The 13,997-nt window shown below is 35.6% G+C and overlaps 4 protein-coding genes across 7 annotated transcripts in view; 1 reads left to right on the top strand and 3 right to left on the bottom strand.

The window, feature by feature from the left end:
• The window catches only part of GLS (glutaminase), an 11,332-nt gene extending 11,139 nt beyond the window's left edge, over positions 1–193 (bottom strand). Inside the window, exon 1 of one of the 2 annotated variants that reach the window (XM_026814093.1) lies at positions 56–193. The gene's annotated coding sequence lies outside the window, so the exon portion shown is untranslated. The remainder of the gene's footprint in view (positions 1–55) is intronic. The other variant, XM_026814096.1, reaches the window with a different exon arrangement.
• A 1,910-nt stretch (positions 194–2,103) lies between these two features.
• On the bottom strand, positions 2,104–10,676 carry NKAIN (sodium/potassium-transporting ATPase subunit beta-1-interacting protein). Its single transcript, XM_018025824.2, has 7 exons — positions 10,351–10,676; positions 9,437–9,574; positions 9,260–9,340; positions 8,970–9,161; positions 8,835–8,895; positions 6,963–7,607; positions 2,104–4,029 (listed from the first exon to the last, which is right to left on the bottom strand). Exons 1-7 carry the CDS (start codon positions 10,402–10,404, stop codon positions 3,269–3,271), a joined length of 1,932 nt encoding a protein of 643 aa, XP_017881313.1. The 5' UTR covers positions 10,405–10,676; the 3' UTR covers positions 2,104–3,268.
• On the top strand, positions 5,400–13,715 carry LOC108625589 (uncharacterized). Its single transcript, XM_018025688.2, has 4 exons — positions 5,400–5,506; positions 12,383–12,610; positions 12,873–13,006; positions 13,199–13,715. The coding sequence occupies exons 1-4, from the start codon at positions 5,473–5,475 to the stop codon at positions 13,502–13,504; spliced, it is 702 nt and encodes a 233-aa protein (XP_017881177.2). The 5' UTR covers positions 5,400–5,472; the 3' UTR covers positions 13,505–13,715.
• The window catches only part of LOC108625588 (retinol dehydrogenase 10-A), a 6,055-nt gene continuing 5,602 nt past the window's right edge, over positions 13,545–13,997 (bottom strand). For all 3 annotated transcript variants that reach the window (XM_018025685.2, XM_026814107.1, XM_018025687.2), the window contains exon 8: positions 13,545–13,897. In XM_018025685.2, coding sequence (XP_017881174.1) covers positions 13,819–13,897 — 79 coding nt within the window. In that variant the 3' untranslated portion in view covers positions 13,545–13,818. The remainder of the gene's footprint in view (positions 13,898–13,997) is intronic.

Here is a 13,997-nt window from a genome sequence, read left to right as displayed (position 1 = left end):
GGTGGGGGGTATATTTCTGATTACGACACAAAATTTTGCTACACTTCTTTTATACTTTTCCTCGGCCCGTACGAATTATTATCAGACGGCGGAAGTGCGAGAGATCTTCGGTGTCCCAATAACAGCCAAGTACTGCAGCAGAAAGGGTGCTCTGGCACCAGGGAAAGCTGCCGGCGAAAATAGGGCACATGCGCGAGTACGACACGATACCCACGTATTGTGAAATTCACCACCGCATCGGTGCGATGGCTGGTAGCTAGGTATCAAACTGACTCGCGGTGGGAGATTCGTAGTCATCATAGACCTATTTTCCTGATTCTCGTAGTTCTGAAAAACGCTTTGTCTCGGGATCAGGGCTGATAAATACACATTAACAAGTAAAACTTCAATCTTTTGTTTATTGTCTTGAAATTATTGCTTTGTGATACAATTGTACGATCGTGAATATAGTAATACTAAGCGACGGCGAATCGTGCTCAACACATCTTGAGTGTAGATCGTGTAGTATATTTACGTATATGGATAATTAGTAATTAAAGGAGCCGCCTTTTAAATTAACTTAAAGTATAGATTACAATTGTACAGTAATACATAATACCGTGCAAATGAAAAAAAGGATTTTATCTTACATATTCCTAATATCCTCTGGTAATAAATAAATATTTTTATTGTCCAATTAAAGCATAAAAGACAGAAGATTCAGAAATAGAAATTGCGCGAGTACTTAATCATATTAATGCGAATAATATGAGTAGCCAGATGAAATAAAACTGAGCACGAGATTCTTCTTCTTCTTCTTCGATTTCTTGAGATTCATTACATCTTAATTCTGTTTTAGTTGATTTGCTAATCTTACTATGGTAAAAATCGCTGATTATTTTATATTTTCCATTGCACAGTATCACAGTAGATCGTATTAAAAAAAATAATGTAAACATTCGTAACCAATATTGCTCCCATTAAAAAGATTCAGTGAATATAATCCTGTGACGGTAATTTCGTTTTAAGTACACGATAAAATTAAAAAAGTAACACCCTGTTCATCGATAGGTACATTATTCAAAGATTCGATTAAAAAAAGAGCACTAAGTATATTGTTGTCTATTAATAAAGATAATTAAGTACTTAGATTGTAAGTTGATTGCCTAATTCATTAAATCTACATTGTACGACAGTCTGCGAAAGAATTGAGGCAGTTTTACATTATACAGAATATTACAATAATATTATCAATAAACTTATATCGATGTATAATACTTTGGTTTCCATTTCACACGTCCCATCATCATCATCATCATCATCATCATCATCATCATCATCATTATAAACTATTTTGATTGTCCGCATACAAAATATCTCTTATTGCACTTCGGATACACAGTGCAATTCAAACTCTTATTTTGATCAAATTATCTTTTTCTCTTTGATTGTTCAATTGTTGTTACAATCTCAAAATAACGGTATTTTTATCTATAGAATATTAGAGTGTGAATGTTAATGAAATCTAGTTTCTCGAAAATAGAACACAGAACGTGAATCATTTTGCCAAATATTTTCAAGACGGCAAATAATTAATAATTAAAAATGATTGTATAATCGTAAATAATATACATATGATTCTTTCGATGAAGAACATTTAGGTACCATAAACTGTTGTGTAAATCATGTGCGATTAGTTTACAACGCTTCTACTCTCCCATAAAATAGTAGAATAGATTTTTTAAACAATCTATACAACCGTAGTTGCATAATCATTCCGTTTTATCATACAACAGATATAACTTTTTATCGTTTCATATTGTAAGAGGGATAAAATCTTATCGATACCAATTGATCGTAATACGCGTTTATTAAAAATGTCCTGAGATAAGAAGGCGGAGCATAGGAAAGTAGATCGTCGTTACGAGATCGGTGAATATCACGAGAATACCTCTGAAAATTAGTAGATTTTACAGACATACTTCGTGAAGTATAACACGATGCAAAAAGAGCTGCATCTAACATTATAAAGTAAAGCTTGAAAGAGACAACAACAAGTACAGACAAGTATCGAGTACCTTCTGTGTCTTAACAATAACAATGTAAGAGTATGTAAGAATTGAGGCAGTTTTACATTATACAGAATATTACAATAATATTATCAATAAACTTATATCGATGTATAATACTTTGGTTTCCATTTCACACGTCCCATCATCATCATCATCATCATCATCATCATCATCATCATCATTATAAACTATTTTGATTGTCCGCATACAAAATATCTCTTATTGCACTTCGGATACACAGTGCAATTCAAACTCTTATTTTGATCAAATTATCTTTTTCTCTTTGATTGTTCAATTGTTGTTACAATCTCAAAATAACGGTATTTTTATCTATAGAATATTAGAGTGTGAATGTTAATGAAATCTAGTTTCTCGAAAATAGAACACAGAACGTGAATCATTTTGCCAAATATTTTCAAGACGGCAAATAATTAATAATTAAAAATGATTGTATAATCGTAAATAATATACATATGATTCTTTCGATGAAGAACATTTAGGTACCATAAACTGTTGTGTAAATCATGTGCGATTAGTTTACAACGCTTCTACTCTCCCATAAAATAGTAGAATAGATTTTTTAAACAATCTATACAACCGTAGTTGCATAATCATTCCGTTTTATCATACAACAGATATAACTTTTTATCGTTTCATATTGTAAGAGGGATAAAATCTTATCGATACCAATTGATCGTAATACGCGTTTATTAAAAATGTCCTGAGATAAGAAGGCGGAGCATAGGAAAGTAGATCGTCGTTACGAGATCGGTGAATATCACGAGAATACCTCTGAAAATTAGTAGATTTTACAGACATACTTCGTGAAGTATAACACGATGCAAAAAGAGCTGCATCTAACATTATAAAGTAAAGCTTGAAAGAGACAACAACAAGTACAGACAAGTATCGAGTACCTTCTGTGTCTTAACAATAACAATGTAAGAGTATGTATTATCCGTTATTGAAAAATAAGCCGACGTTTCGGTTGGACGTTTAAAACTAAAACGAATGAGATTCGAATGAAAGATTAAGTAACTAGTTGTTGGCTTTCTTTCGATATAAATTTACCTAAAAATATAATTCCAAGTGCCCCAAATACTTAACCATTTCTATAAATTTATCACAATTCGAAGGATTAAACAATATTAGCACGTATTCGTTAAACAGTTAAACGTCCAGTAAACGGAGGATTCGAAATATTTCTTAGGCCTCTCTCAAATCACTGTATCTTGGTAAGCAGGAGGTCCACTGAGAACGAATTGTCTCTGGCTCTGCCTAACAATATCAGTTCTATTAGGAACCTGAGGCGTAGCTCTCACGCCGTGATAGTTACTGTAACTGGACCTAGCACTTGCCGGACGATTGTTATAAATCTCGTCCAAATCTTCTCCGTTCAAGCTCTGTGTACTTGTTTGCTGAAAGGTGGGATTACATTGGCCCTGCCACTGCATCGGACTCAATTCGCTCGGCTGCCAATTGTCGGTCAAATTTCTGGTAGAACTATTCGCATCCCAATTAGGATAATCCTGGCTTGTTACATTAGTAGTGTTGGAATAATTATTTGAAGAATCTTGGTTCCATAACGCGGGAGAAGACACGGCCATGTTCACGGCTTCCGGTTGCCAATTAGAGTTCCTGTCTCTGTCCCAGCTCATAGAAATCCTATCGTAATTGAGCGTACCTTGAGACAACGAGTTCACGTTTTGGTTGGTCAAATTGCTGGGAGTTGTATTAGCGTAGAGGCTCTCTTGGTGGTCCATGATCCTGTTCACAGGATTCTTTCTGCGTGACTGTCTCACGGAACTTCTTCTACTCGACCTTCTTGTCCCGTCGCGAGAAATCACTGATCTTCTTTTCACTCTGCGTGGCGTCATTGGCTTTGGAGACACGCTTTCATCTTGAACCGCGGGTTCTGGTTGCGAGTATTCGATACTGTATAAAGGCCGTGGTTGCTTTTTCTTTCGCTTAGCTTGGGCTGTACCGGAAACAGAAGGCAAATTTAATCAATCGTATTCGAGAATGACAATCAACGAGCTTGTATCTGGGTATTAGTAATTTAAAATGTTCACAAGAACAGAAACTGTAAGATTAAATACACACTGTTTACTCGATTAACAAACACAGCAAGTTATGAAAGTATTGATAGAAAATAGAAACAGCTAATTGTAAGACGAGCGGAAGAATCGATTGGATTGATCGAGTTATTTTTCTATATGCACCTTGAAATTTCGAGTAGTGAATCGTTTTTAATTAAATCACAACGACTTAATTTTATTTACTCGTTTATTCTAACGATAAGTTATCGAGTAAAGTTTGTTAATTTCTGAGAACGACTAAACACGAAATATTTATAATAATAACTGTAAGTTCCGTGACACAAAACATAGTGTGAAACAAAAGAGAAACAAGATACCTCCAAGACCCGAAGAATAATAGGAGAATGTTAGAAAAGGAGTGAAAGAAAACAACAAAGGTTAATAAATAAAAAAGCAAGCAAGTAGTAGACATGGAATTTATGTTTATTATCGTCGATGAATTGCGCCAATTGTAAATTATACGATACAGTAAAATAAATTATAAAACTATGATCAAAACTCTCTTAACAAAATACACAAGGATACTACTACACAAGCTTTCGAGAAATGTAAGAAATAAAAGAAATATTAATTGTACTAACAACGCATTCAACAACGGATCTGAAGTGACTTTCATTGTAAAATATGTAAATAAATTATGTAGGTTGTAAAAATGATTATATATGTACAATAAATTATATAAATATCTATTGCATGAGTAATTTTGTTGCGGAGTTCATTAAGTGACGTATTCAATTGTAAATAAAAATAATAAGTATTGCAACGCACAGGTTCGTGGAATATTTGATAAAAATTACACCTAACGCAAAGGTTTAAGTAACTCACAGTCAATCGAAGAGAAATTTTTGTTTTATAATATAGAAATAACAATGTAAGTGTAATATCATTTTTTATAAAACCGAGCTTATTTGTCGGGGAAAATAGATAAATACTATCACTACTGCTATAAGCAAACGAGAGTGATTTTAATACCAATTAAAGATGAGAAAAAGAAATTATTATATTATTATTATATTGTAGAGCTTTGTTTATAAGTATTGTACTTCAGATATTTGTACTATTATCAGTACAATAAAAATTATTTAACGGAGGAAATTAAATAGTAATTCATATCGTATCTCTATCGTCTATTCTTTTCTTTAACTGGCTAGCAAGCATTGTATTGTATATACTGCCTACTACATAATCGTTGTCTATTATTGGATATGTAATAAATATTTATCGATTGATCATTGTGCGCAATTCGCATTGATCTCGAACGTTGGCAAATTAATCAATATCAGAAACAGCGATGTCTTCATACTCGTTTGTAATTTTTGTTCATGCATCATTATCACTCGAAGAAAAGAATTCCTGGTGAGTAAAAGGCTACTGTTATGCATGAAATTGAACATTGAACTTTAATTTAACGGATCTTCGGAAAACGTTTTTCGCTCACTGCCCTTGATTAATACTTCACTCTGCAATTGGCCTTAAACCGCACCTCGTGTAACTATTTTATCACTTCAGATTTTTGCTCTTGTCTGTATATGTATATTGTATCAGGTATTCGTTGATTAATTAATGTATGGAATATCGAAACTAGTAATTTAATAGAATGCATATTTTTCATTGCACGTATGGTTTGATCTGTGTATACAAGTATACACGAATGTAACGATCATCAGTTGAAAGAAGATAGTATAAGGTAAAATAATTTTCGTTCAATTTATATAAAAACCGTAAGTACCAGCATGCAGTACCAAATATACTTATCGAAACTAAAAAGTATTTCTAACGTTGCACCTTATGAATAAAAATGTCTCACTATCACAATACAACAAACACTACTTTCAATGCAAGTCTAAACGTTCCACGACAGTGTACTCTTTCTTAAGCCAAGCAACGCCTATCGCGCAATAAAAATACGTATCTACATACTATGTACAAACAATCCTACGGTGTTGGTGAATGTTTACAATATAATTCACTCTTTATATTCATTCATGCCGTACTTTATGTTTCCTTCTATCATATTCAAGATTGATGATCCACCGAATAGATCATGCCATATTTCGCCCCATTAACCGTTGATTTGCTAAATGGGTAAACAATTAACAGCGACATGTGTGTAATAACCTGCCTCAGCCACTGGGGAATGAGCTTGCCAAAATACGCCAATCTCGTATATGTTTTTATACACTTTAAAAAGTATCCTCTAACAAGCAGAACTTTTTAAAAAATTCCAAGTTCGTATAATATTGAAAGCGCGAATAAAACTTTTAAACAATATGTCCACACAGATTACATCATAGTCCTATACGTATCACAGTGCATGTATATACATAAAAATCCATGTTTCCTTCGTCCAACATGGATCACATGTATATTTAAATTATTTATGAGCAAATGGTAAATAAAAAATATTCGTATTAAATAGAATTGATATGAACACGAAAAAATAAAGTGATGCTAATGAACACACGTTATATGTTATCAGTCGATGTACCTCAACAATCGCAACAAATAATATTAGCAATATTACTGTGATGCTGAAAGGTGAAACAAGAAAAACTTCTTTATATTAATGAGAAGAATTTCAATCGGAGAAGGCACCCTAAGCTAGTTATTCTCTTATCGTTCTGTCTATTTGGCAAGGATAGGAATTTTACGTTACTCGAATACTCTCTACAAAATAGCAGCAAAGTTCGTGCAACCTCAGTCCATATGCTCTCGAGGCTGACTTTATACACTTTCTATAGTATTGCCTCGAATTGATTAGTGTAAAACAAATCACTCTAAACGTACCTCGTCCTAACAATTTAGAAATTACTGGCGTGTAGCGACAAAGGTCTACTATCTCGTTTCGACCTGTTTTGATTCTCTTGATCATTCGTGTTCTGTTGATTTTCGACTGCCAATCTCGGATCAGAGTAAGACGATCTCATCGGTTGTTCGCGAACGTAATCGGTGAAGATTCTAGGCTTGTTGGCGGCTTTAGTTTGTTTAACATCGGCGGGACGAGACTTACGCGGCGATGCAACGGGACTGTGCATGGACGTGTGTAGATTATACGCTTTGTACTTTTGAAACTTCAATCTCGCGGCACTGTCTAACGAATCGTACTCGTCACACGGGGATATAGGTCTTTGTAAATGATCCAACGGATTCGAATAATCGTTCGCGTAATCAACTACGTACTTTAATTCGCGACTGGGCAAGTTACTCTGTTCGGTTCTAATCACGTCGTTTTTACCAGATTTAGATTTGCTTCGTCTAGAGCTGTTAAATATTTTATCGTCATATTTTGGGTAATCGGTATTCTGAGATTGACAAGAGCTAGCTGTGCCTGTCGGGTAATTTAGAGCGGAATTTTGTTTAGGGTGGGCAGGTGATGGAAGTGCCGAGTAGCTAACGTACATAGGATGCAACGGCGTGTGACCTGCCAGCCCAAAGTCATCACCTCCCATAAAGTCAACTGAAATGTGACGCAGAATCGTTTGCATTAGATCGAATTTTATCGTATTCGTGGCATGAACAGAGATGATTGTTTTTTTTTCTTCATTACAATTAATCGAACTTCCGTTTGCAATGCATTCATTGTTACTTGAAATAAACTTAATAAAAGAAATACTGCTCCGTAAAGAATAAGTACATGCTACAACAATGGTTCGATAATGACGTCTTAATATGCTCAAGCTTTAAAAATGTACTTCACAGAACGTTGAACATTCCCAGAGATTTGACGAGGAAAATAAAAATAATCGATGCACTTCGAGAATAATATTTGATTTCGTGCTTGGTCAGATAACATGTATATGTATACGTGCGCAAACCGTGAATCAGGCAAAGCACTTACCAAAGTGGAGGATCAAATCCACCAATGAAATCAACTGTAACCGACCAACCGTTTTTCAAGCAATAATAAATCTTATACGACTACACAATTAAATCCGAATGATCAAAATACTTTCTCATTGTAATGGAAAATTTTATTTATCATTTAAAGAGATTTATCATTGCAATTATACTTTTTCAGTAGATGTCAAATGAAATTTTAAAAATTATCCCAAAGTTACCCAAACCAGCGAGAATATTAACTTACCACCAGATAGTACCCCAACTTAGCACTTAAAAAGCTAATTTCTATGCTATTCTGACATTTGTGCTATGAAAAATAAAAATTGTTGTGCTCTATACTTACAGCTATCATCTTCCTCCAAGAAAATTTTAGCTACGCAAATACCACCCACTATCGCGATGCACTGAAACAGAGGAGATCACATTCTACGTGACGTAATTCACCTAACAGGGTTTAATCAGAACTGTAGATACTTACACCTAAGATGCACTGAGTGGATGCATGTAAAATTTCAACTACTTCATAATCTAGCATACAGTTCACCACGTTCGCAGGCCGGGCAGGTCTGAATAATTCTGGTTCAGTATTGTTGTAAATTGGTTTGCACCCTGGTCCATTCACGTACCACCAAGAAAAGCTACCAGTCCCAAGATTTAAAATATCACCATCCTGTAAATATTAATTAATTGCAATTAAAAATCAATTAAAAATCAATTAAAAATCAATTAAAATCGGGAAGAAACAGATCTTAGGGAATATATGCATACCTTGTCCAGTATACCAATGTTGAGGTAAAAGCATATCAAGAATATATTCCATCCCAACCACANGCTCTATACTTACAGCTATCATCTTCCTCCAAGAAAATTTTAGCTACGCAAATACCACCCACTATCGCGATGCACTGAAACAGAGGAGATCACATTCTACGTGACGTAATTCACCTAACAGGGTTTAATCAGAACTGTAGATACTTACACCTAAGATGCACTGAGTGGATGCATGTAAAATTTCAACTACTTCATAATCTAGCATACAGTTCACCACGTTCGCAGGCCGGGCAGGTCTGAATAATTCTGGTTCAGTATTGTTGTAAATTGGTTTGCACCCTGGTCCATTCACGTACCACCAAGAAAAGCTACCAGTCCCAAGATTTAAAATATCACCATCCTGTAAATATTAATTAATTGCAATTAAAAATCAATTAAAAATCAATTAAAAATCAATTAAAATCGGGAAGAAACAGATCTTAGGGAATATATGCATACCTTGTCCAGTATACCAATGTTGAGGTAAAAGCATATCAAGAATATATTCCATCCCAACCACAGTACATTCCATATACAATACTGAAATAAATTTGATGACAAAGATTTTAATATATATTTCTGTTTCTGATTTGAAAGAACACGAAATTTATTTGAATAAAATTCGATCATACTTACTGATATAATATATTTAGGTCTGTATTGAAAGGCCCCAAAGAATCCTAGGATTACAAATATAATGTTGAAGAAATTGACCAGTATCGGGGCCCACATGAAGCCCAGGAAGTCGAAGATCTGGCGTTCTACTGTAGTGATCTACACAGACAAACGAGTAGCACCAATTAAATTCAATAGAACATTAAGAAGTCTATGTATCTTAACATCAATTTCCCTCGTTCTAGTCAACTTGTTTCTGACCAGACGCTTAATCAACTCATTCCGTATCAATTGCCCAGTGTCCCAAATACCCAATTAATCTGTTCATGAACCATTTAACATATTTCTCTGCTTGATTCGAGATTGTTAATTCAAGTAATCGATTAATGATGAAGGATCGAGTGATTTCAGAAGCTTCAGTGGATGCCCATTCGTTTGAAATAATCATGATTTCTAATTTCTAATTTTGCAACACGGCAATGCTGAACTTCTTTTTACACCAATCGTGTTAGCGAGCAAGAAAGCGCGTAGAAAGTAGTAGAAGCGACGTTAAATGAATCGCCCAGTTTCTACTCGGATATTTCTATTCCGAGAAGATAAACCACGCGACCCGTGAATCGATAAAATGATACGATAATCAAGCAAGTGGGTATTCCGTTCCATCGAGCCGTGATAAAATTGTCGATAAAATCGTTCGGCTCGTTTACTGTCGCAACTTTATTGTAGATCTCTTTACAAAGAGGAATAAAAGAAATGTTCAAAGAACCATTCTAAAAGGAAGATCCCGTGCTTAGTAAGCCGAGTTGCTTTCGTACAACTAAATAATGACTCAGTAACGAAGATAGGCGAATCGCGTGCGTGTGTCATAGCTACAGAATGACGAGGATTTCCTCCAAAACGATGAACAAAATAACGTTTTCATTAACAAAACTCACGAGCTGGAGGGTGCATATTGTCAGAAGGAAATGTCTTCGATTACAAATTCCCATGTCATTTGGCCAGATGATGGTTTTTAGCGTGCGAGGCCAGGTTCTCTTTGGTCACTCGTTGCGAACGTTAAGCTTCAACTGCATCACTCTGGCACGTTTCGATGCGCCGCCATGTTTCCTTCGTACACTTGCTCACGTTCAGGTCTCTTTCTCACGAGCAACTGGTACGGTGCAAGCGCAAGCGGCGCGGCAAGTGGTGACATGCGATGCAATGCAGCTCCAAGCCCCGAGCTTTGAGCTAGGCGATACGATTTGTGGTCATAACAGTTCGTTGGCCGTACCTGTGTCGTAAACTCCGTTTATAACTACAAATGATTTTGCACAAATCGATCAATTCTAACTATTGAAGTACGTTTGAAAAGTTTAGAAATGAGGACAAAACAGAGATACGTTTATACCTGGCTTTAGAACATTTATTCTTTGGGTCTTTGGGTCGTCACGAATTTTATTCGTCCCTTATTCCGTCCTTTATCCTTCTAATTCTGTCCTTCAATTTTTATGACCACGGTTTCCTACCTCTACTTCCTACCTACTCGTTTACTATGATGCTTGTTTTCGATACCTCTCTTACTTTTGTATTTCCTATTTCATTCGTTTTGTTAAATATCTATGAATAATTAATGTGTTAATTCTATTTCCGCTGAATTAATTATTCTCCTCATTATACTTAATATTCATTATGTTAATCTTAGGACTAACTGTCGTCGTTTTAAACAGTATATCGTTCGAACATCCCAATTAAAAGAATTTAATGCTATACCAATATCAACCAATGAACTGCGTAACATCTAAATAAGTAAATAAAACTTATAAAGAAGTTGCAAACATCCATTTTTTTTATTTTTTGTTCCAGAACAAATAATAATAGTTCAGTTTCAAGTTTTGTATTATTTTTGCCGTTGATAAGAGGCTATATAAATTTGTATTAAAATACTTGAAAGCACAGTTGAGTTTTTGATCGTTTTGCGCATGGCCCTCCCGTTTTATCACTTCTCAATGCTTCACCGTGTATACCATACGCGAATCATGGTTAATGAGACGGGGACCGATTAATGGAGAGAGACGTTCGCTGCGACCCCCACCACCCATCAGGGATCGTATAATTTTTCCCGCACGGCTTGCTTCCCCTCTTTTTCGCCCTCGTATCTCGATCCCCATTACTATTCTCCTCATGCGCCATCGCTGACCATGCCTAGCATACCCTCGTCAAGTACCAGTTGGTACCAGTCCCCACCATGGTCGCGTCGTCCCCACTTTCCGGCCGAGGGAAGAATTATACGATCCCTGCCAGCACCTTTCAAGCTTCGCGAAACGGTCCTACTTACACGCTCGGGATGAGATGACAATCTGTGAAGATTTATATAGGTTGAATTTTATATTTGTACATAATGAAATTATGCACAACAATAGAAGTAGAAACCTTCATTGCAATTTGCAAAAAGACTGAAAAAGACATCGGAAAATCGAATTTCACGTCAGACTCTCCAAGATGTTGATGTTAAGGGCCAAATTATGTTCATATAAATTATTCGCGCACAAATAGTAGAAAATCTTTATGGAACGCCCGCTCCTGGGTGAAATTCAAGCATTAATTAAAAATGCATCGATCGATTAAACTAAGAAATTACCTTGTTGTTCGTGTCGAAAGGAACCTAAACTGGACGTCACTAAAGTCCAAGTGTTAACATTCTTAAAAACGTTTCTGTTACCTTGTCTGTGGTGCTTCCTTTTCTGTAGCCAAATCTTTGAAGAAGGTAAAGGGAATAACAGAATAAAACAGGCTTAGAAATAAATACTATTTTTTATTTCTATCTGTATGTTCATTTTTGAAACCAGTTAGCTTATATGCAATGATTACACAAAAATTATAAAAGTACACGTCGGTATCGACTCGGTCGATGAGCAATGATTTCTAGAAATAGGTAAGTTGTGTTTAAAAAGATCGTTTTTGATTATCGTTTACATGTTCTATTAAAAGAGAAGTGTGTACATCGTACGTGGCTGCTCAAGAATGCGAAAAGATATAATCGAATCAGACACGAAAAACACTTGGACCGCGGTGACTTCGATGATATCCACGCGTCCGATATTAGGCAAACGAAGCCTGTTTATCGTCGAGAACCTTGCCGGACTTTGGATGACCAATTTTCTTCGCACACACGTAACAGAAGTGATAAACGCCAGCGTTCTAATCTTTTCGAAAAAGGTACACCTCGACTTATTCTTATACGTTTGGATCAGCAATTCTTAACGTATCTTTACAACGTTACAATTCATCGGCTTCTCTCAAGTGTATCGTTAAACTAGTTTCTTGTAAATGCTTATGAGAATTTCAGTGTCCTACAAATTCGCGAGTTGCAATTTAAGAATTGTTGTCCTACATTGTCTTTTATATTTTACTTGAATTTCAACTACGTAGCAGCGTATAGTACGTTAATGTTAGAACAAAAATAATTGTTTTATCACAGATACGGCTCGTTTAAGGTGCGCTGAGGGCACGTTCCGCGTGCATAATATTTATGGCGATGGTAATTGCATGTTTCGAGCGATTAGCTATATTCTGTGGCAAAATGAGGACGAACATCGGTACCTACGTTCAATGGTATATTTCTTCTCATACAATTATATAGTATAACAGTAATGTTTACTTTCGATGAGTCAGCTTTCATTTTTAATAAATGTCGCTAAGGAAAAAAGATTTGACTAGTATAACAAGCCTTTGTTCTTTTGCGATCGTTCAAAAACCACTGAAATGAATTTTTTACATGGTTCTATGCAAATTTAATTCGGATAGGTCGTCCAACACATCAAGGATAACTGGTACGAGTATGGGCCCTTCGTAATGGCCGAATGGAACATATCGGATCGGCATATTTATGGTAATTACATGAGTATGGTAGGCACGTTCGCCAGTGAACTAGAGTGCATAGTGGCCGCTAAGATGTACTGTATGAATCTGTCGATTTATCGAAAGATTAGCGATAGAAACGAGCTCAAACGAGTGATCTATAATCACGTTAGCTGGCACTATGAAACAGCTAGACTTTTATTCACCGGAAACTCGGACAGTGGCCACTACGACGTATTACTTCCTGATTGAACGTTCGCTGACGTTCGCCAAGCGACGAGAACTGTAGATCTACCGCGGACAAATTATATTCTTTATTTTTTTAATCTTATAATTCGTGTAATATTATTTTTCTAATCATCGTCGAATTATTACTGACTTTTGGAAGCGTCTACCTTTTAAAATCAGACTTTGAAATTGTTGTATGAGTCACTGGAATAAAGTTTCAATCTGTACAAACTTAGTTATATGCCTAGTTTCTTTCCGAGTATTCTGTCTCTATCTGTCTATGTCGTCGTCATTTAATAATTGTACTGTTCATTTTCCGTTATAAAGTTAAAACTAAATTAGAACGACACTTGATGATCGCATCCTTGAGAGTGGACCCATTGCGTGAGTAACGTTATTCCTCTGTACGTCATGCAACTTGAAACAAATATACAAGAGGTGATTTTTTAATAAATGCATGGGCGGATTAAGCGGTAAGCGGACTAAGCGGCCGCGTGGGGGGGACCCTCAAATTGCC

This window comes from Ceratina calcarata, unplaced genomic scaffold (assembly GCF_001652005.2).
Source record: "Ceratina calcarata isolate Rehan_Ccalc_2016 unplaced genomic scaffold, ASM165200v1 scaffold368.2, whole genome shotgun sequence".
In the NCBI taxonomy this organism is placed as follows: Eukaryota; Metazoa; Arthropoda; class Insecta; order Hymenoptera; family Apidae; genus Ceratina; species Ceratina calcarata.
This window is presented reverse-complemented; position numbering and strand designations above follow the sequence as displayed.